The sequence below is a fragment of the Ammodytes marinus genome (genome assembly GCF_949987685.1).
Source record: "Ammodytes marinus genome assembly, chromosome: 16".
Classification (NCBI taxonomy): domain Eukaryota; kingdom Metazoa; phylum Chordata; class Actinopteri; order Uranoscopiformes; family Ammodytidae; genus Ammodytes; species Ammodytes marinus.
The window spans coordinates 9,644,965-9,672,065 of NC_137220.1; the positions used below are offsets into that span (position 1 = coordinate 9,644,965).

Below are 27,101 nucleotides of genomic sequence, written 5' to 3' on the forward strand. Positions count from 1 at the left end.
ACAACAGATTGTACACAATCATCATGGCGACCCAGGATGGTGGGTATTGAGAAAATGCAGCAGCAATTCCTTCATATCTTTACAATGGGCTTACACGCCGTTAATGAAATGACACATGTTTGTAATTGACTCATTAATATAGGACTATCACTGCGCTGTATTGTTATTGCACGTCTATCTGTAACGTCATTCTTAAAATGTTCACCAGTGTTGTCGCTAGCTAACGTTAACGGTTGCTAACATCAGTCAAATTCAGCCAGGACTAAAGTTAGTGGTAGAAGGGTTAATACAGTGTAAGGTTTAAATTGGTTAACTCTCGGTGCTAAAGCGCTACCTAAATATGGTAAGGTTATAAATGGTAACGGCGTAGTACCAACAGTATTTTACGTCAGCGTTGCCAGTTTTATAACCAGTCACGGCCAATCGTATCACAAGCTCCAGTATTTTTGCGAGTCCATATTTTTTCGTAAAAAAAAAAAAAAAATTTCGTTTAGGGTCAAGTGTGTTTGGCTCGTTTTTATCACCTCTTCTAATTCACAAATAAGAAATGCCGCTTAGATGAGAAAAATCAGCGATGGAAAGAACTTGAAAGACCACGAGAGAGAGAAAGGGGGGGTGAGCAGTAAAAACGAAACTAGACTTCATTACTCTTTTTAGACTGTTGACACATTTTCAAACTTCAACAAAGTATGGGGAAATTAATCTTAGGCTAAACTTAATTGAGTTTTTACATCAGAAAATAGGTATAATAATTGATAACAAAGATAAAATAAAGTTTAAAAAAATGTCTAAATTTGTCTTAAAGGGACACTGTGTAACATTTTAAGTAATTTATTAGCTAAAATCAATATCCTCATTCATAAATATGTCCTCATTGGTGTAAAATCACCTCTGCCAATAATCTGAATTATCCTCCTGAGCGGAGAATTACAAATATTAATATTACATTTTCTACATTGAGCAGGCAGGTCTTATGGAGGCATCCATGTTTTTGGAATGTCATCAGGTGCATTCTTTAGAATTTAGAATTGTTCTTGAAGGCCACTGCAGCTTCTGTTATTATTCGAAAGGGTTGGGGTTACCCAGGGAGCGTTGCATTCTAGAACTTTCCAGAAGTTTCTTGATGATGTCATATTACACACTGCACCTTTAAATCAAGCTTTCTTAAAAATGCTATGACACGGGGAAGGGGTTTATTATTTTTTGTGTTCTTACCTTGCATTTGTAATTCTCAATATAATTATTTTTTTAAATCATTTACTATTGTCTCACATTAACATCACACAGATCGGCATGGCATGAGCCGATTTGATAACGTTGTGACTTTTAGTGTTGAATTGTTCTTTAATTTCAGTGTGGCATTTAAAAGTCTCCAATCTAACTTGTTCCAAAAAACCGAAACTGAAACTTCCTATGACAGTTATTTGTTTTGGTTATTAAGAAAAAAAGAATAGACAGGATTCCTAGAAGCACAGATGCCAGTCTTGGGGTAGATGTCATGGATTATACGCTATCTAAATTGAAATGTTGCAAGACACACACAAAGTCAATGGTCTCTGTGATAAGCAGGACTTGCCAAATGTGTATTTCTGAATAGTTGCATGACTTGCATCTATGTAAGACTATTCTATAACAACTTTGTACTTAGTGGTTATGTAAAACTTAATTTAAAGGTGCACTATGCCGTTTCAGAGGAGGGGGGTTTCTTTACATTTTCAGAGCTTGCAGTTAGTTTACAAAACATATTTTCCTCTACATTTATTCTTAGTATTGAATAATTCCATCATCATAAATCATAACAAAATGATTTTAAGGCACCTGGACTCAAACATAAGTCTAAAATATTTTTGTAATATGAAACTGTCGGCCCTCCTCCTGTAAACAACAACAGTGACACGGCAACTTTTCAGTAAGCTTTCTAATTTCAAACAGTTTTCCAGGGATCCAATTTTCCTGCGAGAAAATGTGTTAATTCAGTTATGAGTATATATCTTAGAATATGTTAAATTTTTTGGCAAACCCAAAGTTACATAGTGCAGCTTTTTAACGGTTCTAAATACATTTTCTTTCTTACTCTTTCAGGAAGTGAAGAAGTTATAATGGATACTGAAGCCAACCTTAAAGAAGCTGCTGAGCCGCTGGGCGAAGTGGCCGACAAAGGCGACACAGAGACTACGTGTCAAACAGACGCAGGAGACGCCACAACTCAGGACTGTAGTATTAGCAATGGGGCTGAGGCAGACGACAGCCGGGAGATGGTGGACTTGAAGATTATCTGGAACAAGAATAAATATGATCTGAAAATTGCAGTTGATGACACCGGAGCCAAACTCAAAGAGGGCATCCACTCTCTCACTGGTAGGAGCACGCAGTAGTTCCCCTTAAACTGAATGTTATAGTGGACTGTTATAAAAAAAAAACAACAGCTAATAAACGTGGTCCTTGGTCTCCCCAGGTCTTCCACCTTCAATGCAGAAAGTGATGTACAAAGGATTGCTTCCGGAGGACAAGACGCTACGTGAAATAAAGATTACAAATGGTGCAAAAATAATGGTGGTAGGATCTACAATAAATGATGTATTAGCTGTGAATACACCCAAAGAGACCATACAGGAGGAAGTTAAAGCTGAGGAAAACAAGAAGGAGCCTCTATGCAAGCAAAAGGTAAGAGGAATGGCCTTTCTGCACCAACGAGTCAAATGTTTCTGGAGTTTTGTGTTTATAAACCTGCGTTGTGATTTCAGCAACACAGGAAGGTTTTGGACAAAGGTAAACCAGATGACATCATGCCAGCATTCAAAGGAACAAAGGTGAGGGAGGAAGATGAGATGTCAAGCCTTGTTTTTGTTTGTCTTGTATTGACTCCCTCCAGTGTTTCCCACAGGAATTTGGGGAAACTGAGACCCCCCCTCCCACACACACACACACACACACAACCACACATTTAAAGGCCCGGACACACCGGCCCGATAATCGCCGTCGTAGAGTCTGGAGGGGGCGGGGACACAAATCTGTTTGGTGTGTGCCGTGAAATCGGTCGTCGTAGATGATGTCGGGCTTCTTTTGAGCCGAACATCTTCAATCGGCGGCGGACAGTCTTTCAGTTGGAGCAATTTTATTTGTGGAGGGCTAGCGAATCAGTGAAGCTCGGAAGTGAGGCGGGTAGCACAAACAGCCAACAACAGCTAGCCATTGTTTTAATGTGTTTGTTTGTTTGTTTCGTTCAGCGAGTACTCACATGCATCAACCCTTGTGATGCTCGACACCATGCTCGACACTCTGCTAAAAATGGTGCTCTTTATAGTCCATAAATATAAATACGTATTTCTATCTATGTTTATGGTCTAGAGAGCCGTCCCATCATTTCCGGCTTCCGTATTTTTTCGGGCCACAATACAAATTAGCGCCGCCTGCTGTTATGGAGACATTACGTCCCGCGCAAGCGCAGAGCGTACGGAAAGTCAGCAGTCGGCTTGGTGTGTTCTTTGCACTTTTTGGGCCGCGACGGGAAGACTGGAGCTGCCTGAATCGGCAAACTCCATTTTCGGGTAGTCGGACTGGTGTTTCCTGGCCTTAAGATGCATGAGTCTGGTGCACTGTGATTTGATGACAAATTAAGAGGCTAACTTAACTGTGTCTAATGTGAGCTGTTAATTACTATTTTGTGGAATAATGTGGAGACACTGGGTCACATAACATGGCAGTTATTGAAGAAAAAGTTAATATTTTTTATTAAAATATTTTTTCCCTAATTTTCATTAATATGACCAAGTCAGCAATGCATTAGTGGGAAACACTGTCTCACAGCAGTCCAAAGCTGGCGTGTGTTAACTGTATCAGTTTAAAGCCAGACAGAGATTTAACCTTGTTGTCCCACTAACAGGAACGATTACCAACAGTGCCTTTATCCGGAATGTTTAACAAGTCCGGAGGAAAAGTTAGACTCACATTCAAACTGGAGCAAGATCAGTTGTGGATCGGAACAAAGGGTGAGATAACAACCGGCCTCTTTCTCTATTGCTTCATTTACTACACAGCACAAACATGCTGATGATTCAATGTCTTTCATTTGTTGTGCGTTCACCTTTACAGAGAGGACGGAGAAAGTTCCGATGGGCTCCATTAAAAACGTAGTGACTGAACCCATTGAAGGCAATGATGACTATTCGATGATGGTATGTGTTTCCTGCTGCTCCCGTATCTGTCTTATGAAAGGTCATAATGCCAAATGGTCCGACAAAACTGTCCCCATGTCATGATATGTTTGTTGAAATTAATTTCACCTAACTAAATCATTCCGCTCACACAGCAATGCTTTTATCTGTAAAATGTCTTTTATGGATGTGAACGGTGCAGGTTTGAGCAGCCGCTGTATTATGGCTGCAGCATCATAGTGATGATGGGGGTCATCGTTTGCCGTTCTGGGCTCCGCAGTGGAGCGGGAAAATGTCAGTGCTTTCTCTAGATTAACCTTTCTGTCTAAAGGCTCTTGTGTTCTTTATTGTCAGTGAAATAGAAAGTCTTGGAACAAGGAACTTAATTGAATTGTGTCGTCTCGCGGGGGAGATCTAGATCTGTTGTCATAACAGCATCGCTATAAAATATATAAAGTTCAGGTAAATGTAGCAAAGCTCAGGAGATGATTTTGTCAGTTTAATGCCTGATGTGTTTTTGGACTTTACAGAAAAGGTCCTATAACTGTACATGGCCAACAGCATCATATATTTCATATTGATCTTAATACTTTGTACATGAATGGGAAGTCAACAGGGTCAGATCATTCATTGATTAATTCATTTATGTATTCACGGCTCACGGCCATAGCACATGTCAAAGTACAGTACAAACTGACAGCAAAGTGCACTAAAGCAAACGTGGATAATGGCCTTTATTGTCTTAACTACTGTATGAGTGGACATTTAAGGGAATTTCCAGATCTCCCTGCTTCCGCGTTGTTGAGTTTAAATTGTCGCCACCTCCCACTGACTGGCTGTATGTGTATATCGAGCTGTGTAGCCAATAGACTGTGTGGGAGTTTGTTCCTCTACAGTTAAGCTATGTATGGATCGGAGTATTTACACTGGATAGATGTGGTGAAATCATAGCTTTAAGAACCAATGTATTGATCCAAATCAATGTGTCGTTACACCATGCAGTGCAGAACAGTCAAAGTAAAATGACTTTGTGTTTTAATGTTTTTGGTTCGAATTGAAATGTGATGCCAGCTACCTGCCTCAAAGTATGTTCCTGCATCACTGAGAATGTTGATCATTTTCAAGGAGTAGCAAGACAAGAAGAGCCTGATTTCAAATGTCAATAAGGGCAGAGCTTTTCCTCTAGAATATTAAGCCAGTCATAAATAATAGTGATTCCACCTGTTTACTTTAACTTTAATGAGAAGCAAATCTGCTGTTATTTTGAGTGAGCAGCAACCTGGGTGAATATTTGCTTGTGTGTCAGAATGGCTTCTTGCGTTATCCAATGGACTATTTAATCCTACATAGGAATTTGTATTTCCCATTGACAAGTCTGATGAGGCAATGTATTAACACTGTCTTAGGCTATACGTTCTGATTGAGGATTTATTTAAATGAAAAAGCTATTTTGCAAAACATGCACAGGGCTGTACAGTGCGACAGTTTTGATCGCATTTGCTACTGGAATTGATCACGTGCGATGATGAATACAAGTCCATTCGCACTAGTGCTAATGAGCAGATGCACAACACTGCTTAGAGGGCTCTTCAATAACTATCTCCAAATGCGGGTAAATGTAGTCTTTGGCTGGTGAAAGATGTGCGCTCTGGATCTGTGCTTATAACCGGAAGGAGACGGCTCTTTACATTACCGCAGTTAAGTTAGCGCGTGTGCAAGCAGAACATTTCCTGTGCGCCTTCACATTAAAAGCCTGTTACTAGCCAAACGTGAGTTGACTTTTATTCTGAAGCCGGTAAAAACAGGAAGTTAGCGCTTCAGCTTGCAGTGCTCTAGCTACAAAGGCAACTCATTCAGCTGCAGAGTTTGAAATAAGCCACTGAAGAACTACGCTTAGCACATTCACAACAACCAATTTAATTTATCCTAAATTTTACCAATATGTATACTTATTCATTTAACAAGCTATGTTTAATGTTTTAAAGTTTGGTTTTAATTAACAGAAGGACATTTTCTATTTTTGTTATTATTATTAATATAATAATTATATATACAAAAAAGTATATAGATACAGATATTATTTTTATATTCTTATGGGGAAAAATAATTCTGAATCAGCAAAAAATTGCAATTGGCAGGTTAGATTCTTTTGTCTGAATTGCAATCAGTGCACCCCTATTAATTTTTCTACAATTATTACTGCACACACTAGGATATAATATTAATTGTGAATCTCAAATTAGACCAAGATGACAGCCTCAAAGGTAATTAGAGCGAAATGCAAGGGTTAAGGTTATGCAAGTTTTTGAACATACTTTCTGTGCTACCAAATTTATTTTTGTGCTACTGATTTTTTTGGCTTGCTAGCACCAGTGCTACCACCTAAAAAAATAAGCGTACAGCCCTGATGCAGAAATCAAAATGTTCATGTCTGTCATTGTTAAGTAATTTAATACCTACCGGGTACATATGTCATGTTGATTTGTAGATTATGTGAACTTCTGAACAATCCTTAAATGTGATAACCATTTTGTGTTTCACTTTCATAGGCTTTTCAGTTGGGTCCAACAGAAGCTTCTCAATATTGGGTCTACTGGGTGCCTGCACAGTTTGTCGATGCAATCAAAGACACAGTCCTTGGAAAATGGCAGTATTTCTAATGTGCCTCTTTTTTTTTGACGAACTGGGATTGAGAGGAGCAGTCAATGAAAAAAATGAAACTGGAGTCGACAGTGAGGCCTAAGGAACTTATTGGAATATATTGAAAGGAAACGGACGGATGCCTGTGGACTAATTATATTGTTTTTAGGTTAAAAGTGCACTATCTGGCAGCATAACATTTATCAGCCCTGTTGATCATTCAAGGTTTTCAGCAAATCCAAGGGAAAATGATGAAACAATTGTACAGAAATTGCTAACACTTTTCTTCAGTTATTCTTAAAGAAATAAAACTTATTTAATGAAATTATTACACTGGGTCATTGTTCTTTATACCCATCTAAAAAAATGTTTTGGACAATGCATGCCATCCTAGTTTCTCTTTGCAAAACTGCTCAAACTTCACGATGTATAGGAGCTTTAGTTGAACAGCAATATTCAGGACCTGCCACAAACTGCGTTTCAGATGTAACAGCAGGACTTTAACATTGGCCTTTTAAAAGGGCTGTTTCCTCCAGGAAGTCTCTGTATTAACCTTTACAAGCCGTTCAGCAATGTTGTGATGTGTAGTGCTTGTTTTATATAAACATAGCTGTTAGTATTTAGTGACCAGAATGCTTGATATTGGTCTTGGATCATGAAACTATTATCCACTTTGCTTCCACGGCTCCCACATAAACTGCTTTATTCAGCAGATGAAATGGAGGTATTAATAGTAAAAAAAAAACTCATTAGGCTAGTATTATAAAATGCTGTATGTCCCTGGTTATTACTAGGATTAGTAAAATTGAAGTGAAGAATGTATTAATCAAAATATTTCTCATGACTTGCTGGGTTTAATTGGTTTAACATATCGAGATAGCGTGACAGTGAATAAACAGACTTGTATTTGGAAAAATGAAAGTATGTCAGTTCTGTCAATTAGTTTTTTTAATTAAAAGTACAGCGTTACTTGTTATTTTATTACTATTTGAGCAGTATCACATACATCAAAGTCAGAGGTATATTTGATGCTTGCTGCAGTACAAATCAGGAATGAAACTGCTTTTAGTGTGAAGGATTGCAGACCGGAACCCAAGTTGTTGCGAGCGAAAAAATACTTCCGGTTAAACGTCATTTTTGGCGCCACGCGAGAAATACAAACTTTTGTTTGGGTTGCTGTAATTTATTTGACTGCAGAAGTTGGTAATGTCCAACACAGCGAAAACAAACGGAGAGAGGAAACGCCCACCGCCCGTCAAAGTGTTGTCCGGTCAGCTGAGGACGGCGGAGAACCGGGGCAGCGCCGACAGCGGGGATGTGTTTGTGATCAGGCCGGGCAGGGGTCGCTCTCTGTCGGTCTCTTTAGTGTGGATGCAGGGTACTGTGCTGGAGGTCCAGCTGGACAGAGACACCGTGCTGCTAATGGACGAGACAGGGACCTTCGCTGTTCAAGGCGTGAACAACATCCCCAGAGGGAAACCATGTTTGTCCCAAGGTAAATAAAGCAGACTGAAGCTCCCAAGTCATTTTAAAGGTGCACTATGCAGTTTAGGGAAGGGGGATTTGTTTACATTCGCAGCCTTCTGTTTGTTTACAGAACAGCTTTACTCTACATGTTATTCTTAGTAATTAATCATGTTGTCAAAAGTAAATTCATTTTAGGCACATTTAACCTAACGTGAGGTGAGACTAGAATATGTGTGTTAACAAAACTGTGGGCATTGCTGCTGTAAACAAAACTAGTGAAACATTACATTTTAAGGTAGTTTTTTTAATTCAAACAGTGTTTTAGGGTTCTAATTTTTCTGTAAGACAAGTTTGTTTATCCAGTTATGAAAATATACCTTAGAATATTTCACTTACACAGCCAAAGTGTGCACCTTTAAGAAACAAACACTGTTTAGGTCAGGGGTCTCCAACAGGTCGATCGCGAGCTACCGGTAGCTCGCGGGCGGGTTTTCAGTAGCTCGCCTGATAGGTTGACAAACTTGTAAAAAAAAAAAAAAAAAAAACATTTTTTTTTTTTTTTTTTTTTTTTTACAAGTTAAAAATCTGATGAAGGTAAATGCACCTCTTCCCATGGTCAAAACTTGCGATTTGCGGTAAATAAATGTTCATGTGTCTCAAAGCGTTTCTCTATCAGCTGGTGTGTGTGCTGCTCTGCGGCTCTGCATGCGGCCATGCATGACTACGGCATGCACTGTCTTTGACCTTTGCATAAATGTATTTAATCATTTTAAGGGGAAAAGACATTGTATTTATTATTTCAATATTGAGTTATTTGTAACAGCCTGCTAGTGCAGCCATACAAGATTTATTTTCTGAATGTTCAATGCTGCTTTATTTTTATGTTTTAAATTGGGAAATACATGTTCCAAAACGACCAATAACCTCTGTATTTAAAAAAAAATCAAGCAAGTAGGCTAATAATAACCATTAATGAATTATAAGCTATCGCATCACAGTAGGCCTAATTGTCCACAATAATCTCACAACAGCCCCTATCTAAAAAGGAACTTTAAAAATGTACAACTGTAAGGTCAGTTGTCTGTTTTATTCAAATAAGCAGTTGTTTATTTCTGTAGTGCGTATTGGCATCTTTGAGCAAAATACCCTCAAAATTTTCGGCGCGTTGCACCGCGCCTCCTCCACACCTGGGTGGTGACCACCTTGACTAAGACATTTCCTGGGGGAAACACTGTTGCGTCACAATAAGAAGTGTAGTATAGACATTGATGTCATTTTCAGTGATATGTGGCCCACAAAAAGTGTAAAGTAATATGTTGGACCTTGGACCTTTGATGGGAAATTATTTATGATAAGCATTGGGTATTGCAATTTCACACATGTACAAACAGAAGCTTAATTCATTTGATGTGTGCTATGTAAATAAATATAAGCGATTTGATACAAGTAGCTCTTGGCCACTTTAATTTTTTCAAAGTAGCTCTCAGTTGAAAAAAGGTTGGAGACCCCTGGTTTAGGTCGTATGTTTCAGGTGAGTCATACAGCTTTGTTTCACAGAATTACACAAAAGCAGGTCTAAAGTAAAACATTATAAACTTTTCTTAAATCAATGCAAATTGTCCCCTGTATTTCCATTCATTTGACTACATTTCTACAAGGGCATGTCATTGTTTTGGTTGATCGTCGGTCCAAAACTCATGATGGCCTATTAAAAATTAAAAATAGAACAAACATTTATGAAACACTCTGTACTCTTTTATGATAATAGATATATATTTATGAACTGGACATTTGAAATAATAACACAGTGGTTTATTCAAGACATATTTCAAGATCATACATACAATTGTTGAGAAGTTTGGAAGGAAAGTGGAAAGTATAAAACTGCATGTCCAGATCATAAATGATATAGCATTACTGTGTGGAGTATTACAAATGAAAAATTAAGTTAGAGTTTTAATGGATTCCACCACTGCAATGCCACTGTCTAATCAAAACATTAATTAAATTGATATTAGAATTACAATTAAAGTTGTGCCTAAAGCAGAAACATTAAAGGTGTTTTATGCAGTTTCTGAGGAAGGGGATTTGTTTATATTTGCAGAGACTGCATTTAGTTTACAAAAAAAAAATTCTCTACATGTGAGTCATAGTATTGAATAATTATATCATGGTAAATCCAAACAAAATGATTTTGAGGCACCTGGAACCAAATGTAAGACCAGAATGTTTGTAGACAAAACTGTGGGCCCTGCTGCTGTTAACAACAGAGAAACAGCCACTTTTAAGTTAGCTTTGTAACTTCAGACAGTGTTCCAGGGATCCAAAAAATAAATTAAGCTTACTCAGTTGTAAAAATATATCTTAAAAAATGCTCACTTCTCTGACAAACCCAAAGTTACATAGTGCACCTTTAAGTTTCCTCAAATCTTTTTCCAATTATCAATTGACCACCTGCTTTCCACCTGTTTTCACAGGCAAATATGTGATGGTGATGGGTGTGATCCAGGCCACCTCCCCGGAGCCAGTGATCCGTGCGGTGAAGATGGCCGACCTCTCAGAGCTGGCTGCGCTACACAGGCGCATGTGGAAGCTGGAGGTGGAGGAGCTGCAGCAGATGATGGTCTGAATGCACAGCCGTTTGGTGGAAGTAACAACCTTGAAGTGGTTCTTGACAAATGGTGAAACTACTACACAGCAAATTCTCCTCTTTAGATGTCAGGATCTTGACTGGGAGTTTTGATGCAAGAGTGACAACATATTGACATGAGAAGAAAGTATTAACGCTGTGAAGGGTGATGGTTGGATTACAGAAGCCATGACTTAACTTGTCCCCTGTGCCAACAAGGTCAGAGTCTTATGGAGAAAAAGCTGGAAATGGAGCTGCAGCCCTTTAATGCTGGATTTACAGTTCTGAAGGGTGTAGCCCACATGTGGCTAAAGTGAACCTACTCTGGGACAATTGCTAACATGGGTGATACATCTTATGGAGGAATATTACACCCAGATATGGTGGCATCTTAGATCATTAATGTAGCTTTGGAAATGTGTGAACAGGTTGTACCACTATTATCTGTTTTGTAATAATGTGTTCCTTGTTTAGAGCATTCAAGATGTATGTTTATACAATGTGAAATAAAGAAGAATCAGATTTTCAAAAACTTACTTTACTATGCCAATTTAAAAAATATATATTTATATGTACTGCATAGGGAATTACAAATTGAGATTGTGGTGGTCCTGTATCTGTTTGACTGTACTCCAGTAATTCAATTTTAGTCTTGACATTTTAGAGGTAGATAGTATTTTTATTTACTTTATTATAATTCTGAGTTTAGAACAGGTGTAGCATTGTTATAAAGTTAACCTGACAATGTATAAAATAAACATTGGTGCATGAGTAAGAAAACATACAATAATACGGGAGTAAATTTTTTATGCAGTGAGTACTTTCACATTTGATACTTTTAAGCAAAATGATATCTTAATAAAGATGTTTTACTTGGAATGAATACTTTTTTCAAGGTAAAATACCTGCATACATCATCCACCACCCATAATAAGTGTAAGTAAAACAGCAGTTTAAAACAGATTTTAAAAAAGAGGCTTTATTTGGTGTGGTGCCCATTACACTGGTAACACTATTAGATACATGGAAAGTGAGAATGTCAAATGAACTCTCAAATTTAATTATTCCATACTTTTAAACTTATTGAATGGTAAAAGGTAATTAACATACAAACTGCTTATGAAAAAAAGAATTACTGTAAGTCTCTGAACTCATCTCTGATCAGTGTTTACACATGCTATTTTCATCCATATTTTTTTTAGATCTTCTACCGAACGGTGCATAGCAAAAGCTTCAAGTGTCTCACACTCATAATTTGCTGTTGATGACAACAGAGTAAACCAGCCACCAATCAGAGGGCCCGGTCCTGAACACCCACCCTCTAAAATCACGCTGTGGTCACGCTAGTTCCTGTTTCACCTCAGAGGCCCTTAAGGATCGCCTGACTCAAGATCTGTTTTCAATCCTGCATTATTTTGCAAGTGAGCTTGATATATTGTCATCACATTATAATATGTCTTTAAGCAGAAAACTGTATTTCCCAAAGTCATTGTCATTGGGTGCTATAAGATGGTCTTTTTTGGCTTTGGCAAGTTTCATCAAAAGGAATTCCCTGCGCTCCATCCACTCTTTTAGTTCCTGATCCCCGTGTGCCATCTTACACAGCTCATCCTCTGTGCACGTGTCTTGGAGGTACCTGTCAGGAAAACAGAGATTGAAATCAGGCAACCATCCAAAACTACTGGGATTCCAACTGGTAAGCAGAGACAGTACACAGTGTTCTGTTGGCTGATCAAAGTCTCACCTCTCACAAACTTTGAAAGTGCCTGTAGGAAACCGGTACTGCCAACAGTTCTGGTCGTCCTCAGAGTTAAACACTCGGTCTTTGTGTTTTTCGGAAGTGATATGCTGCTGCCACTGCTTCTCGCTGTTGCAGTTTTTGCCACACAGCCAACAGTGATTGCCAGCCTGGGAAGAGAAACGGGAGGAATCGCATCACATTGAGATAATTGACCCAATCATTTTTCTGTTTCTAACATCATTCAAATTCATCACCTTGTATTTGTAAAAGTAGCACCATTCAAACAGAGTGATTAAAATGTTCACAACATTTCCCCATTTGGCAAGAATAGTTTTGATTGCGTCAATAGATCCTGACGACTAAATGATTGTCTACCAAAAGAAAGTTAAGACTCCCTGCTAAGGAGTCTGTTTACAGAACACAACATTGTAACATCTGTAGACCCTATACTGATAAAAACTGCTAACTAGATATATATACTTGTCTTTTACAATTTAATTTTAAAGCCTTTTTTGCCACATGCAACCAAAATGAACAAGTAAGTGGACGTATGAAGTAAACACCACTTAATTACATTAACCTTGTGTTAATCACCATACATAAGCACTGTGCCATATTTGCAAGGCTTTTAAACCCACCACTTCTTCAGCGTAGTCTGTTGGCATGTGGATCTGTTTGCCATTCTCCCGAATGGAGTTATTGGAGGTGTCTTCACCCCAGCCAGGCTTCTGAGACTGCAACCACTGCTCATAAAGCTGATCCAAATCTGGAACTAAATGAGGGGATGGAAGGAGTTTGATTATGATGGGGAATCACAAACAATATAAGTACTATCAATAAAAGTACTATCCAGTTTAGGAATCCATCTCCTTGACCAAAACCTACTGTTGTTTTCCTTCATGTAGGTCCAAAGGTCCCTTTCTTCTATGCCGTGAGCAAACGTGCAATTTCCAATGTACTGGCACTTCTTCCCAGCTGTCACATGCATGCAAATCTATGAAGGGAAAACAACATGTGTTCTTGACCTGTTGCTGGAGATTTGTCCTAATCAGACACACAAAATAAAAAATAACCCCTGGGGTGGAAACTGTTAGGGGGACATACCTCAAACTGAGATGGGATGGGTTTTTTGGTTGGAAGCGTTCTAACTGTTGTCCACTTTTTCCTTTCAATGGAGCTTACTAGCACAACCCGCCGGTCTTTAGCCCACCTGAAGCAGAGAGAAGGAAGGAAGCAGAGTTTGATGTTTTTGGATTTCACCGTTTCTCTTTGTCAATTCAACTTTTTGTCCACCGTCATGAGACCATGCGATTACTCACGTGTGTCTCGCCTTGGCCGAGCAATACTTCTTGTTTTTGTCAGCTTCGCTTAGTTGGCCATTTCTCCAGCACTGGCTACAGACAAACATCATCTTCAGATTCGGAGGCCCGAACCTCCTCTGTGCAATGGAATGCTGCAGATGAAATTTGAACATGTGTGATTATCAAACATTTTTACCAAAGTAACAGTGATTCCCCTCAATCATTTAGCCTAGCCAGAATACATTCATCAATGATGTCACTTGAACCAAGGGAAACATCAAATCCAATATAGGTCCAATAAATATAAAAACTCTACATTTATACCAATCACTAAATACTACTAAAAATGTATAAGAGACATCTATTTATGTTTGATTTTAAAAAAATCCTTAGTGGAGAATATATACAATTGAAGTCAAAGTTAATGAGCTGCAACCTCAGAGAAATGCTAGCAGCAAGAAATAAACAGTCAACAAAAGTCCTAATGTTGGCTTACCTGAGCTCCCTGCAACGAAGCCGTTGCATTCCAATACTTTTTTGCTTCTTGGACAATACTTTCATGAGTGATACCTATATGAGGCAAAATCAAAGTAAAAAAAAAATAATAATCAATAAGATTATATTACATGTAACGGTGACAAAACACTACAAAGATAGTACATACTAAAATTGCCCCCCTTGCACTAGTATTTTATTTTTAAAGCGCTCTTACCTAGCTCGTGCTGCATCATCCAGACCTTGAGCTCGATGAGGCTGTGTGCGTAGAAACAGTCGTCCTCTCGCACACAGCCGTAGCGGACTTCATGGCGACACAGATCCAGCTGGCAGTGAGGACTCAATGGTCGGATTTTGGAATAACGAACTGTATTCTCCTTCAAAATGTGGACCAGGCACCTTAGAAAGCAAACAAGACAGCAAAAGTCATTTTCATGATTTTTATCCCCCTCACATATTTCCTTTTGCCAGATTACTAGAACTATTAGATTCACAAGCCAAAATGTTTCAGTTAAAAAGTGACTCACTTGTGATCCTCAAAGATATGCTTTGTCACCGGATGAGAGCAAAGTGAGGGGTCATCTTTGTTGGTTTTGCTGATTATTCTGGGTTTGTGGTCAAAGCACACCTTCAAAATAAAACAATTGGGAAAAAATTTGAAATTCAAAAGAAAAAACAACAGATTTTGTATTTACAGAAAAAAGGAGTATGTGGGTTGAGATGGCTTACCACTGGAAAATACAACAAGACAATATCATTAAAATATCACATTAACTGAATCAAATAGGCCAGCTACTAATGAGTACCAGAGAGACAATGTACACATAGAGGCAGAGGCTCTGACGAAAAGCACATATTTACATTTCTCACATTAAAATGGATAGCCTTGGATAAAAGCTCATTCAAAAGCTTTTCTTCCTCACACTGGAATTAAAAAACAGCATCCAGCCATCAGTCCCGGCAGCGCTATATACCACTACAGTTAGTGTATCTTAAAAATGTACAATACTCTGCTGCGGTCACACTAGTTGTGAAAATAAACTAATTAAATACTCACCCCACAGAGAAACATGAATATCCCCCGATGCTCCTGTAGGATCTTAGGGACGGTCAACCTGACATTGGAGTGGGGCCCATAAGGATCGAAGAGCAGCTCTCTGGAGATAAAGCCTTTTCGCTCCAGAGTCCAAACATCAATCTCTTCCTGGCAGTATGCAAATGTGCAATGGCCCGGGTACATGCAGTCTTTCCCTACAGCCACCTCTGAAACAACGCAATAAAACATTTGACTATTAGCCCTTAGCGTGGAAAAGAAGTGTGCCAGATATATAGAAACAAATGCCTCTGGAATCATGTGAATATTTATGAGTAATAAATAAAAGGGTAGGTATGGAAGGACCAGCCTTGCAGAAATAATTGGTGAACAATGTAAAGATGCCAAGGGAACGGATGTCTTTTTTTTCTATTATTATAAAATGATATCATTATTTGTTTTTCTTGGGAAATAAACTTGATTTGTAGGTTTAAGGAAAAGGAAAGACATGAATAAATTATTAGGAAAGGCAAACGCAACAATTTCTTGGCAAAGGAAACTACAAATTTAGAAGAAAAAAAATGTACCTTTACAAATGTAATAGGGTCCAACGTATTGTGTTTTTGTTGGTCTGGGCCGAATGAGCTTCCACGTTTTGTCCGGTACGTGTTTGATTCTGCCGAGTAAAGCGTCCTTTTTGCATTTGTGCTCTTCCGAATGAAGTGTGTAATCCAGCACACCGGGCCCTGTGGGTATAAAGAAATATATATAAAAGACCAACCCTCAAAAGACACCGACCACCCACACACATATGGACTGTAAAAACAATTCCTCACCAGTTTTGACATAGCAGATTGAGCACGCTTGTCTAAACTCATGCGTTTCAGCTAAGGGGTTTTTAGCTAAATCCACAGCAGTAGGCAGACCCCTCACTTCAGGCATGCCCACAGCCATTCCCATTGGACTTTCAATATTGTTCATCTGTTTTAACAAAAAAAAAAGACAAAGACAACGTTTAAGCCTGTAGCAACATCTATATCGACAATGCCCAATAATTAATACCATAAACAAAATATACCTGTGGCATGAATGGACTGGGGATATAATCTATAATTTGAACAAAGGGGAGAAAAAGACACAATTAATAAGGTTTAATTTAACCTAGCTGATATGTTTTTGATACTGATGGACATTTGCAATAGTAATACAGTGGTGGTGGTAGTGCAATATTAATATGAACCCAGGGCTAAAACTTTCATATAAATTATCGTGCTTACATTCAAGCCATTGACACTCGAGTTGACACAAAGTGTGTAAAGCTTATCAGCTCCACAAAACTCTCTGTTTCTCAATATGGCAGCGTTTACAAATTGGTGTCGCCCCCCTGACACTTGCGCAGGAGTTCAGAAAAATTCCCAAAAAGTGACCCAAGAAATGTTTCAGTTGCTCTTTCTACCAGTAAGAAAAAACATGGACAGCTGAAGGAATAGAATCCATGTGCGAACACCGAAGACTTAAATCATGTAGATGTGCCGACAGTGTTGTTGCAATTACCCAGAATTCCTCATGGGGGCGACAGAAGTTACGTACTATAGCTTTAAGCTGGCAAGGTGGTAAAAAAAAGATGAAAAAAAAAGAACAGCCTACCTGTCTTAAAGTCTGTCATAGAGAGACTGTCCAGGGAGTCCAGTGGTGGGGGAAGGGAGTCAAAAGTGTCCATACCAAAATACGTACTGGACCCTGACTGTTGATAGAGCGGGGGCAGTGTTACTGTGCAGTGTGTGGCACTATTGTGGAGGAATGGGTTTATGTGAGATGGCATCAGGAATGGACTGGACATGGAACTGCTAGAGGCAATACTGGTTGGCAAGGGAAGAGGGCCCTTCACTGTGGGTATAACCTGAGGGAAGAGACAAACTAAAATCACAATTTTGTATATCCACAGTGTAACATTTTATTCCACAATGAGACCCACACATTTTATAATGTTTCTGTGCTTAGGTCTGTCCACCCTGTCTTCTTCTTATTTTTCCCTTGTTAAAAGGTGCCTGTTAGTATGATAACATTTGCTTATTAGTGCTAAATTAAAAGTTAAGACATTTCTTTAAAAAAGTGCTACGAGTACAAGTAACAGCAAACAAGACCGTCCGTGCAAATAATTCTATTTTTATATAGTTTTCCTTTATGCCTTTGTGCTGGGCACGCTCACCCATGAGGAAGTACAGCTGGCTTGGTAAAAAGCACTACTGCTTTTGTCCAAAGGGGGTGCAAGAATTAACACAAACTGAAAGTTCCTCGGAGGACCTTTAAGCACTTTGTAACAAAACAAAAATGTATCATCCGCTCTCTACTAACCATGGCTGAATCCGAGTCAGCTTGGTCCAGTAGATCGTCTAGGTCGTCGCCAATGATATCGGCGTCGAAATCGTGTCCGTTGTCGAGCATGGACAAAGGCTGGCTGCTTCTGCACCCGTTAACATATGTGGGCACGGGGAGGGGGGATGACGAGGGGACCGGTCTGGGCAGGGACACTGACTCAAAGCCCGGGGGCTCAGACACGGGACCAGAGGAGATACTGTGGTTGTTGTGGTTGGGCAGAAGGTCGTCCACCATGGCTTCATGAAGGGGCGAGTGCACTGCCACTGGAGCTTGGATAGGAGCAGGGACCGCTGACATGACACTGCAGTTATCTGACGGCTGAGGCTCATCTAAAAAACACATCAGAGAGAAGAAAAAAAAACAAAAAAAAAAAAAACAGGGTGAGTGATTTCTGTTCTGTTGCTCTTTAAATGATGAAATCAAAGCAGAATTTAGTATCAATCTTACCAATTTCTATATCTTCAACTGAAGACGAGCCATAGAAAAACTGAATAAACGCAGAAGAAATTCATTGAACAATGTAGTTGTCAGATGAGTGATCATGCATGTTTCAGAGTGTTCTAGGAAAAAGTTCTGTTGCTAACCTTATCACCTGATGCATCTTGATCATTTGATCCCCGCATAACATTCAAGGCAGGCTGGTTAAATTAAATTATGACAAATTAGTATTTAATTATTACATGCAAAATCTGAAACAAACCTCATTACAACAATAATTATGACATGACACTTTCTTCTAGTAAAGGGTTCATGAGACACACATACCTTACTCCTCACATAAGCTTTACGGATTTTCAATCCTAAAATTTTGGCAAGGTCCTGAGTCAGCTGTGTGACACTGGAATCCTGCGGGAACAGTAGAAATGAACATTGTTTATTCAAAACCACTGACTTTGATCTTGGTGTATTTCTATTATGCTCCTAAGGCTGTTAAAAATGCATTGATGACGATTTCCTTAAAATGTATCAAAAATAAAAATAAATAAATTTCTCATATGCAAGACTTTTACTTTTCATGCATTACAGCAACGTTCTGAAGGAGCCAAGCAACACATATGTTTGGCTTACAACTGCCTTTTAACTTCAGTAGAAGAGAGGTCGTCTAATGCTTCCTGCCACAACAAATCCAGACTGATACTCTTTTCCATATCCTGTCCACATTACACAACAGTGTGCAATATGATGGAGCGGTGAAGCCATTACTTCTTAAAGCAGAGCTGTCAAATGTAGTGCTTTCTTTCTATTTGAGTGGGCTTAAGTGTTTATTGGTAAAACCACTTCAACAGCAAAGAAAAGAAAAATATCCTTGTAACAAATGTATTATACCAATGTTGGACCTAACATGAGTTTGACCTACAAATCATAGTAAAGGCAACACCCCAACAGACACACATCTTTTAATGTAGCCATTAGACTGAGTGTCTGGCAACATGCCAGAAACATCATGACGCCACTACAGGTGCTGCTGCTCCTGCAGGCAGACTCTGTGGCATTTCAATTTGCTTACATTTTGACAACAACAAAAAACGTGACATTTTGAATAAATTTACATACAAACACAGATGTTATAATTTACCTGAGGCACTGCTAGAGAACATTTGGCAACGGCCTCGTAGGCCTCTTGATGTCTCCCTATCTCCTTTAAGGATTTTGCTTTTCTGTAGAGCGCTCTGTAGTTCCCCTCGTTCAACTGGAGAGCCTTTTCACAGTCTTCTAATGCTTGGTCAAACAGTCCCTGAGAAAGGAAACATGTCCCAGTGTTATGAACGCTTTACTAAACCATAGTGCTGTAGCGAACAATGAAACTGCTCTCTGGTCATAAATTGACTTTACGTGTTGAGTGAGTTGAGTGAGGTAAGGGTGTGGCCTCCCTGAGGACAGCAGAGTGTTTTTCACTGCCATGTAACGTGATTTAATACAGACGGGGAAGAGGAACCCAATGTTCCTATGAAAACGTCAATTTTCCCCAATTGGAGGTTTTCTCAGTGGACTCCTGTACAAACTTTTATGATCTGACAGTGTTCAATGTGTGATGTGCCAACTGTGTCTTGGCCTAGATACAGATATGAACAATATGATGAAGCATGAAGATAAGAATGTATCACTTTAACATATGATTAGGATCAGAGGGTGTGAAAGTACAACCTCTGAATTGACGGTATTGGATTTGATTGACGTGCCAAAATGTATGAGGCAAAATTGCTTCACATTTGTGTTAATTATTCAGAAGAGGAACCTCTTTGCCATTAACCACCAATGATTTTGACCTGTTCTATATCCAGCACAGTTAAGTCCAGCAGAGGTTAAATAAAACTTGAGTATAAAGAATGTATTATATCAAATATAAGTTCTCATTGTACACCCAACCCACACATTTCAGACTGATCCATGATTTGATGCATTTAAAAAAACAAAAAAAAAAACAGCAATTCATATATGTCCTACCATAATGTATTTTTTATTGATCCATTTCAGCATGACAACTAAATGATTGTGCATCTCAAACCTCCAACCCTCTCATAGTATGACAATCTTAGGTTATTGCAACTGATTTCAGTAAACAATATTTCCCTAGACTCAAAGGCGCTTGTGAAATAAACTGTTGAATATGAGGCTAACTGCTTAGAGCAAAACAAATTCATGCTTTAAAATTAATAATTCTACATTCGAGACGGCATCTTCTTTTGAGGAAGCAGTAGATTTTGTGGGAGTCCTGTCACATAAGGTTGCCAGGCAACTAATGGGTACTCCAGGAAGTGGCAGCACCCAGCCAAGAAGAAAGGTGGGGCCACATTATGTTCCAGTTTCATGAGATTGCCTCCACACCCCGTCTGTAAAAGGAGGTGACATCAGGGCTCTGATTTGAGTCATGAATAAATAAATAAATAATGATCACAGATCAATGCTACAGTTTATAATCTGGTAGTGTAATAATTAGGGCTGGCCCGAATTATTCGAATATCCGAGTATTCGTTTGTTAAATTAGTATTCGGAGCTCAATTCAGTATTCGGGATATTCGTTTTTTTTTTTTTTTTTCAAAAACTTTTTTTGCAAAGGTAGCTCAAACTGCAGTATATTTTGTCAGCAAATAATATTTGGAAATACAAGTTATAAAACAATTGTAAAATACAAAATAGATGTTAATTTAAAATATATTATCGAATTATTTGAACTTTGACCTAGTTGGCAGTTGCCTTTTCAAAGCGCAAGTTCCGGTGATATCAGCTGTAGTAGGCTGTGTGATGTTACCAGAGTGAGGCAAACTAAAAGCGTCACGAAGCGCAGGAGAGAGAGAGAGAGAGAGAGAGAGAGAGAGATGGAGGAAGAATAGAGTATGTGTTCCTAATAACTCTATAGGCTACCACAACATTAGCGCGATTTCGGAAGGAAATGTAATGCTTGACGTAATGCTAACGTTAGCTTAGCTCAGCTGTTTGTTTACATTCAGCCATGCTATTCAGCCATCATCAACCGTGACTTGCTTGCATCATGGGAATAGGCAGTCAATAATGGATATAATATGGACACAAAATATCAATATTGGATCTTTGTATGGATTTATAAATCGCCGAAAAGATGCACATTCCTGGATGAATTGATAAGCTGAGGACAGCTGATTTGGAACGGAAAACAGCTGTTTGCCTCCACGGGGAAAAAGTAAGGAACTCCGACTTTACTACTGTTTGAAAGTTATTAAAGCATCAACAAACTACGCAGCTTGCTGTCTCGGCTCACACACTCGTTTTCAGTGAGTACATTGGAATTATTAATGTTGGTTTGATGGTGTGTTTTTTCTGGAACGAATATCCGAATATTCTCTCGAAAAAACCAACGAATACTCGAAGCCTGAAAAATGGCATTCGGGCTAGCCCTAGTGATAATGTAAAAAAAATAAAAAGTGTGGTTTCACAGCAGGTCGGAGAGGAGATCACAATGGAACAATAGCAAGAAAGTGAAACTGAGTGAAAACATTTGTATAGAAAAATTGAGGGGCAATAAAGTGGTAGAAAACAGAGTTCCTATTTACAGACACATTTATTATTTTATTCTGACATTTTGTGAATTGTGTTTTTGTAAATCACTCTATATTCATTCAGCAATCACTTAAACAGTATGCACAGTTCATAACACAGGTCTCCCAGGCACTATCTGACGAAGACGGCAGCGTGTTCATGTGGTGGTGACTTAGGGACGAGGGAGGGGATTACTAACTGCAGTCACTGACAGGATGTTAGCTAAAAGGACCATATCACTTCTCCTCGTTGTAATTTAGCCTTTACTTGTTCTGTTTAACGACAATTGTAAACTGTGTGGTGGAGTCAAAACGAGAGAGAATTCAAAGCAATTGAGACCGAAACTGAAAAATAGACTTGAGCATGAAAGTTGTCACCTACTTACCGGAACAATGTTTAGGTACGCAGCGCTGCGATTTGCATACAACTTCTCCAGTAAACCTTTTGGAATGCAGATATCTTCCGAGTCGGCGTAGTCTGCTATACTCAAGGCTTCGGTGTACATCTCTATGGATTTTGTCCATTCACCTTCTTTAAACACGTCATTTCCTTCACCAAAAAGATTCCACACGAGATCCTTAATGAACACCTGGAAATTTGAAAGAAAAACATATCAGTACAAAATGAACACAGTGCTGCTGGTTTGACCTTTCACTCGGGCACATATTTCCTTTTCTATGACCCGGTCGTCATCATAAATAACTTACCTCATACTGATCTTGACTTCCTGGAAACGGAAGGGTTGATCTAAAAAAAAAAAAAAAAAAAAAAAAAAAAGTTCATGTTACAAACCTTTAAAATGTAAGCACAACAAGAAGAACAGAAATCGAGAGAGAAGTTCAATATGAGTTCATTCAGAACAGATCTGGACCGCAACTAATGATCATTTTCATCCATCGACTAAATGAATGACTTGATCGTCCTACAAACATTATACTCCAGACACATCCAAATCAATTGAGTGAAGCTGCTTAATTGTCCCTTTTCGATTGAAAAGAATACATTTCTATATCTTTTGGTCTATAAAACTTCAGTGGATACTGTATTTCTGCATTTTCACTGAAAAACAGATCTGTACATAAAGACACAGGGACATCAAGACAGGAAGGTGTGTAGGTGTGGGTTGTGTGTGTGTTCTTTGGTTTAGTAGGTTGCTGTGTGTGTGTGTGTGTGTGTGTGGGTGTTGACCTAGGTGCGGACGACATTGGCTTGCAAATGCAAAGTCAGCAAAGGAACACTATGTAAACAAACAACGAAACAGATTCACCTCAATTCTGAAAGTATTTATGGATCGTTTAAAATCAAATGGGCTTTTTTTCAATTATTGGTTTGCTATCTACAGTATAACCATACAAAAACAGCATCATAAAAACTAAGTCAATAATAAACTACAGTGACCGTTCAGATTCAGATAGATATCAGTAACATTAATGAATCACTTGGTGCATTGATACATCCAGCTGATGATTTTTATCTTACTTTAAAAACAGGCTTTCATAAATCTGAGGCTGCAACATTTAATGGCAGGATGGAAAGTGTTGCAATAATTCCTGAGAAGTTGTTTTGTTATGATGTTTCTAGTGCAGCTGCTGTCTGGCATTTAACAGTCATCATTCCTCTCTTGCGAACAGGGCTGCTGTGACTTTCGTTTTCACCGAGGCAGGCTGTGCTCTTTCTGGACTCCCAAGTAATGAAGAAAAAAAACAGACGCAACACGAAGTCTGAGTGGATAAGAGAGTCCAGATAACAGCATCAACATGCTGGAGGGTATACAAACTCACCAGTAAAAAGGCTAAATCTAATTCCTGCTGCTACTCTTTCCGATACATTTTTCTACCATCAGTTATTAGTCCACATATATGTAAAGGGATAATGTAAAGCGAACGGGCCACAAATAAAGACAGACAAGATTTACAGGAGGAGCCCGATGCGCTACTCACTTAATCAATTAATTAATTAATTGCAGCAAAATGTTGTTTTAAGTTTGGTTTTATCGATATAGAAATGCTTTTTATTGCTTACGGTACAAAAAAAAAATTGTGGGCTGCGGTCAGAACTCCCTCCATAGCAACAGTAACTATCTCCCTCTGTGGCCAAGCTTACTTGCGTCTTGACTGGAGACTTTTCTGGAATGAACCATGACTCCGAAGTTCCCTGCTCTCCAGATAGATACATTCAAATTAAATTACATTAAATTAAATTTATTTTTTTACTTTTTTTGGAAGGAGTTAGTATGTAGCTGTTTATAGACGCCTGTCATGGAATTGATATGGCAGGAAGTGATTCATCAGATCGCTGACTTGTAGGTCCATAGCATCGGTAAATTTAAAGAAGAAATAATTGCCTGTGAAATGCCATGATTGTCCAATCAGAACACAGCCTTTATCAGTGCTGTGTTGATTACATGTGTAATAAAATGATATGGTGCATTTAAGTGGCATTACATTTTGTCTATGTATGATAGACAACTGAACTTATCATGAATGTTTACTTTCAGGTTGACTGCACAGTGATGAGGTGCACACTAGTATTTTAACTATCACTTTTGTTTTAAGATGAATAGGCCCTGTCACACTAGATGAAATGCAACAGGGCACTGGCTGGCAGAGCTCTAGAACAATATGTGCCCAAACCATGACTCGGCCTAATGCATGGAAACAAAGCTTTCGATCAGATGAGGAACATAGCCCACATTATAAACAACAACCAAACTAAAGCCATTCATCAGCCGTCACGCTGACACCCAGTTGATCTGAACAAGAATGCATGATGCAAGGCTTCTAGTGCTGACAAATAAGTCTTACATCATGCAGTCTACAGCACTCAATGCCTTTTCATTAAAATGACACGCAGAGACAGTGAACGCGGCAGAGCAAGATGGCAACCGTCATCTGACAGGATCCGTACAAGGAAAGTTTGAACTAAAAGTTTTACACAAACCAAAACAAAAGATAAAAATAACAAATTACTTTAAGTTAAGGACAATTTTGTTTGAAACACAACTACTTTAGTCCTGTGAAAAAGTAAAGAGATCTACTCAAAAAAATATGTTTTTTTTTAAATTGGGTATGTCATTATTTTATTTCAGGTAAATAAAAAAGTATGTGTCACTTTTGACCATATGGGATGATGTCATGGTGATTTGTGCGACGTTAACGCAGGAGAGCCATTTCTCTGGTGTGTTGCTTATGGTGATTATTCTCATAAACTAAATCAAATTTCAACAAACAGTAACACTTACTGGATGAATTGTAGGCCTTTCTGAATTTCCTGCCAGCGACTCCTCCTGTCCTGACACGCTCCGGACATGTTGGCGTGTTCTATCCACTCCTCAGTCAGCACCTAAAGTAATCACATAAAAAGGATTATTTATTTTAAAAGTGTATTTTTTCCCCTGCTGTGTGGGTCTGACAAAGGATTATCTTCTTTTATCAGCTGGTGAAATGGACAGAAACGAAACACAAACAAACAATTAAGAAAAAAAAACACTCCTTCCTTATCATTAATCATCATCAGAAGGTTGTCCAACAGGTTACCTGCAGTATATTACTCGGTGTGTCCCCACGCACGTCATCTTCTTTCCTCCCATGTCATTTTTGCCACTTCCGCATTTAGTAATGACGACACGCGTAGCTCCGGAAATTAAGACGAAAAACATTCGTGTTCGCTCTCGATCTGATAACGTGAATAAAACAGTTGTTCGACGTGTCGCTTGGTCTAAATGACACAGCAAACTACACACGTGAAGCTGTGGGAGACATACAAGAATAGTATGCACTTATTCGTCCCGGGGTAAACTGTTTCAACATAGCATTTGAAAGCACGAGCTCCATTATCGGACACATCCTCTTCATGACACTGACTAACAACAACTGGCTTTTAAAGTCTATTATCTAACACATTCACATGTTATCGATAAAATAAAATAAAAACAATTATCCTTGGTGTCCAAGTATCTAGTATAGGAGCATATCACGTCAGCATATCACTTCGTCAGCCATTGTTACTGTTGTTATCATGTTTGATAAAGGATTGCAGTCAAGACCCATCATTGCAAATGTATAACGTCCATTATTGCCCGAACCATTTTGATTAGCACAAAAGTAGCAGCTATACATCCCCATACTATGTCCAAGTCATGAGTAAGAGATAGTGATGTCAGCTTCAGTTTGAAAAGCTTAAATTGACTTTATTCTTTGAACATGTTTGTGTATTGGAGCTTTAATTAGTAAACAATTATGTATACTTCACGACCACAGGTTGACGGTGGGAAAATATATCCTCTAAGTTAAGTTTTATGAAGGAGGAAACACCTCGCGAAGGGCTTGTCCGATAATGGGCGCGTGACAGTTAGCGCACGTGTGTTAACCCGCGGCTGTGGACCACCGAGTGTATACAATTATCGTTAGCGATCATCATCTGCTAGCAAAAGGTTAGCAATGTGTAGCTCACATAGTTTCAGCACTGCGAACACGCACACATTATACTAACAAATTAAAACTCAGCAGCTGGCTCCGGCGCTGGGAAGCGGCTGCATGACGTTGCCCGACCAAGTTTCTAGGAAGTAGACTGAACCTAACAAAGCGAAGGCATGTCCAAGTTAAACTAGTTCCCCAACGCAAACAATAGCGAATAGTAAACGTGTCGCTCCATAAGAGACCTTTTAAATATCACACAAGTTATTCAGCAGTAACTACTTACATGAATAGATCTTTACTCCCAACAAACCTGGCGTTGGTTGTCTAAAAGGGAGGGAAAGTGATTTTTCGTTATTGCTAAAATAACTTGGCTAGATGTGCTGTGTCGCTGAAGGCCGCCCTTTGCTTCCTCTTCTTCTTCTGTGATCAGAGGTAGAGCGAACATCAGCTGCAGCCTAATGCTGCCCCCTGCGGAGAGTGGACGTGGTCTTTTTACACTCAAAAAATGTATTGCAACTTCATTTAGAAATAATTAATAAGCCAATCTTTAAATTTTTTTCTTTTTTTTTTCTTTTTAGAAAAATACATTATTATTAGGCTACTACTTTGTATATTATGTATGCATCCTTTTCAGCACAGAAGATGTTTACTGTCAACATCTATCTATCTATCTATCTATCTATCTATCTATCTATCTATCTATCTATCTATCTATCTATCTATCTATCTATCTATCTATATCTATCTATCTATCTATCTATCTATCTATCTATCTATCTATCTATCTATCTATCTATCTATCTATCTATCTATCTATCTATCTATCTATC

The 27,101-nt window shown here is 38.7% G+C and overlaps 3 protein-coding genes across 3 annotated transcripts; 2 read left to right on the forward strand and 1 right to left on the reverse strand.

The window, feature by feature from the left end:
• Window positions 1-7,122, forward strand: ubfd1 (ubiquitin family domain containing 1). The gene is made up of 7 exons (XM_080043620.1): window positions 1-39; window positions 2,083-2,358; window positions 2,456-2,664; window positions 2,745-2,810; window positions 3,884-3,989; window positions 4,093-4,175; window positions 6,704-7,122. Exons 1-7 carry the CDS (start codon window positions 24-26, stop codon window positions 6,812-6,814), a joined length of 867 nt encoding a protein of 288 aa, XP_079899746.1. The 5' UTR covers window positions 1-23; the 3' UTR covers window positions 6,815-7,122.
• Window positions 7,123-7,982: 860 nt separating this feature from the next.
• Window positions 7,983-11,670, forward strand: rmi2 (RecQ mediated genome instability 2). Its single transcript, XM_080044545.1, has 2 exons — window positions 7,983-8,289; window positions 10,739-11,670. The coding sequence occupies exons 1-2, from the start codon at window positions 8,001-8,003 to the stop codon at window positions 10,888-10,890; spliced, it is 441 nt and encodes a 146-aa protein (XP_079900671.1). The 5' UTR covers window positions 7,983-8,000; the 3' UTR covers window positions 10,891-11,670.
• A 165-nt stretch (window positions 11,671-11,835) lies between these two features.
• zc3h7a (zinc finger CCCH-type containing 7A) lies at window positions 11,836-26,687 on the reverse strand. The gene is made up of 23 exons (XM_080044544.1): window positions 26,555-26,687; window positions 25,095-25,195; window positions 22,561-22,600; window positions 22,239-22,442; window positions 19,416-19,574; window positions 18,605-18,685; window positions 18,424-18,477; window positions 18,287-18,326; window positions 17,816-18,168; window positions 17,108-17,360; window positions 16,539-16,567; window positions 16,297-16,441; window positions 16,048-16,206; window positions 15,485-15,690; window positions 14,955-15,055; window positions 14,645-14,826; window positions 14,429-14,502; window positions 13,951-14,084; window positions 13,736-13,841; window positions 13,517-13,625; window positions 13,270-13,403; window positions 12,635-12,798; window positions 11,836-12,526 (listed from the first exon to the last, which is right to left on the reverse strand). Exons 2-23 carry the CDS (start codon window positions 25,160-25,162, stop codon window positions 12,337-12,339), a joined length of 2,985 nt encoding a protein of 994 aa, XP_079900670.1. The 5' UTR covers window positions 25,163-25,195; window positions 26,555-26,687; the 3' UTR covers window positions 11,836-12,336.
• Window positions 26,688-27,101: the final 414 nt, after the last annotated feature.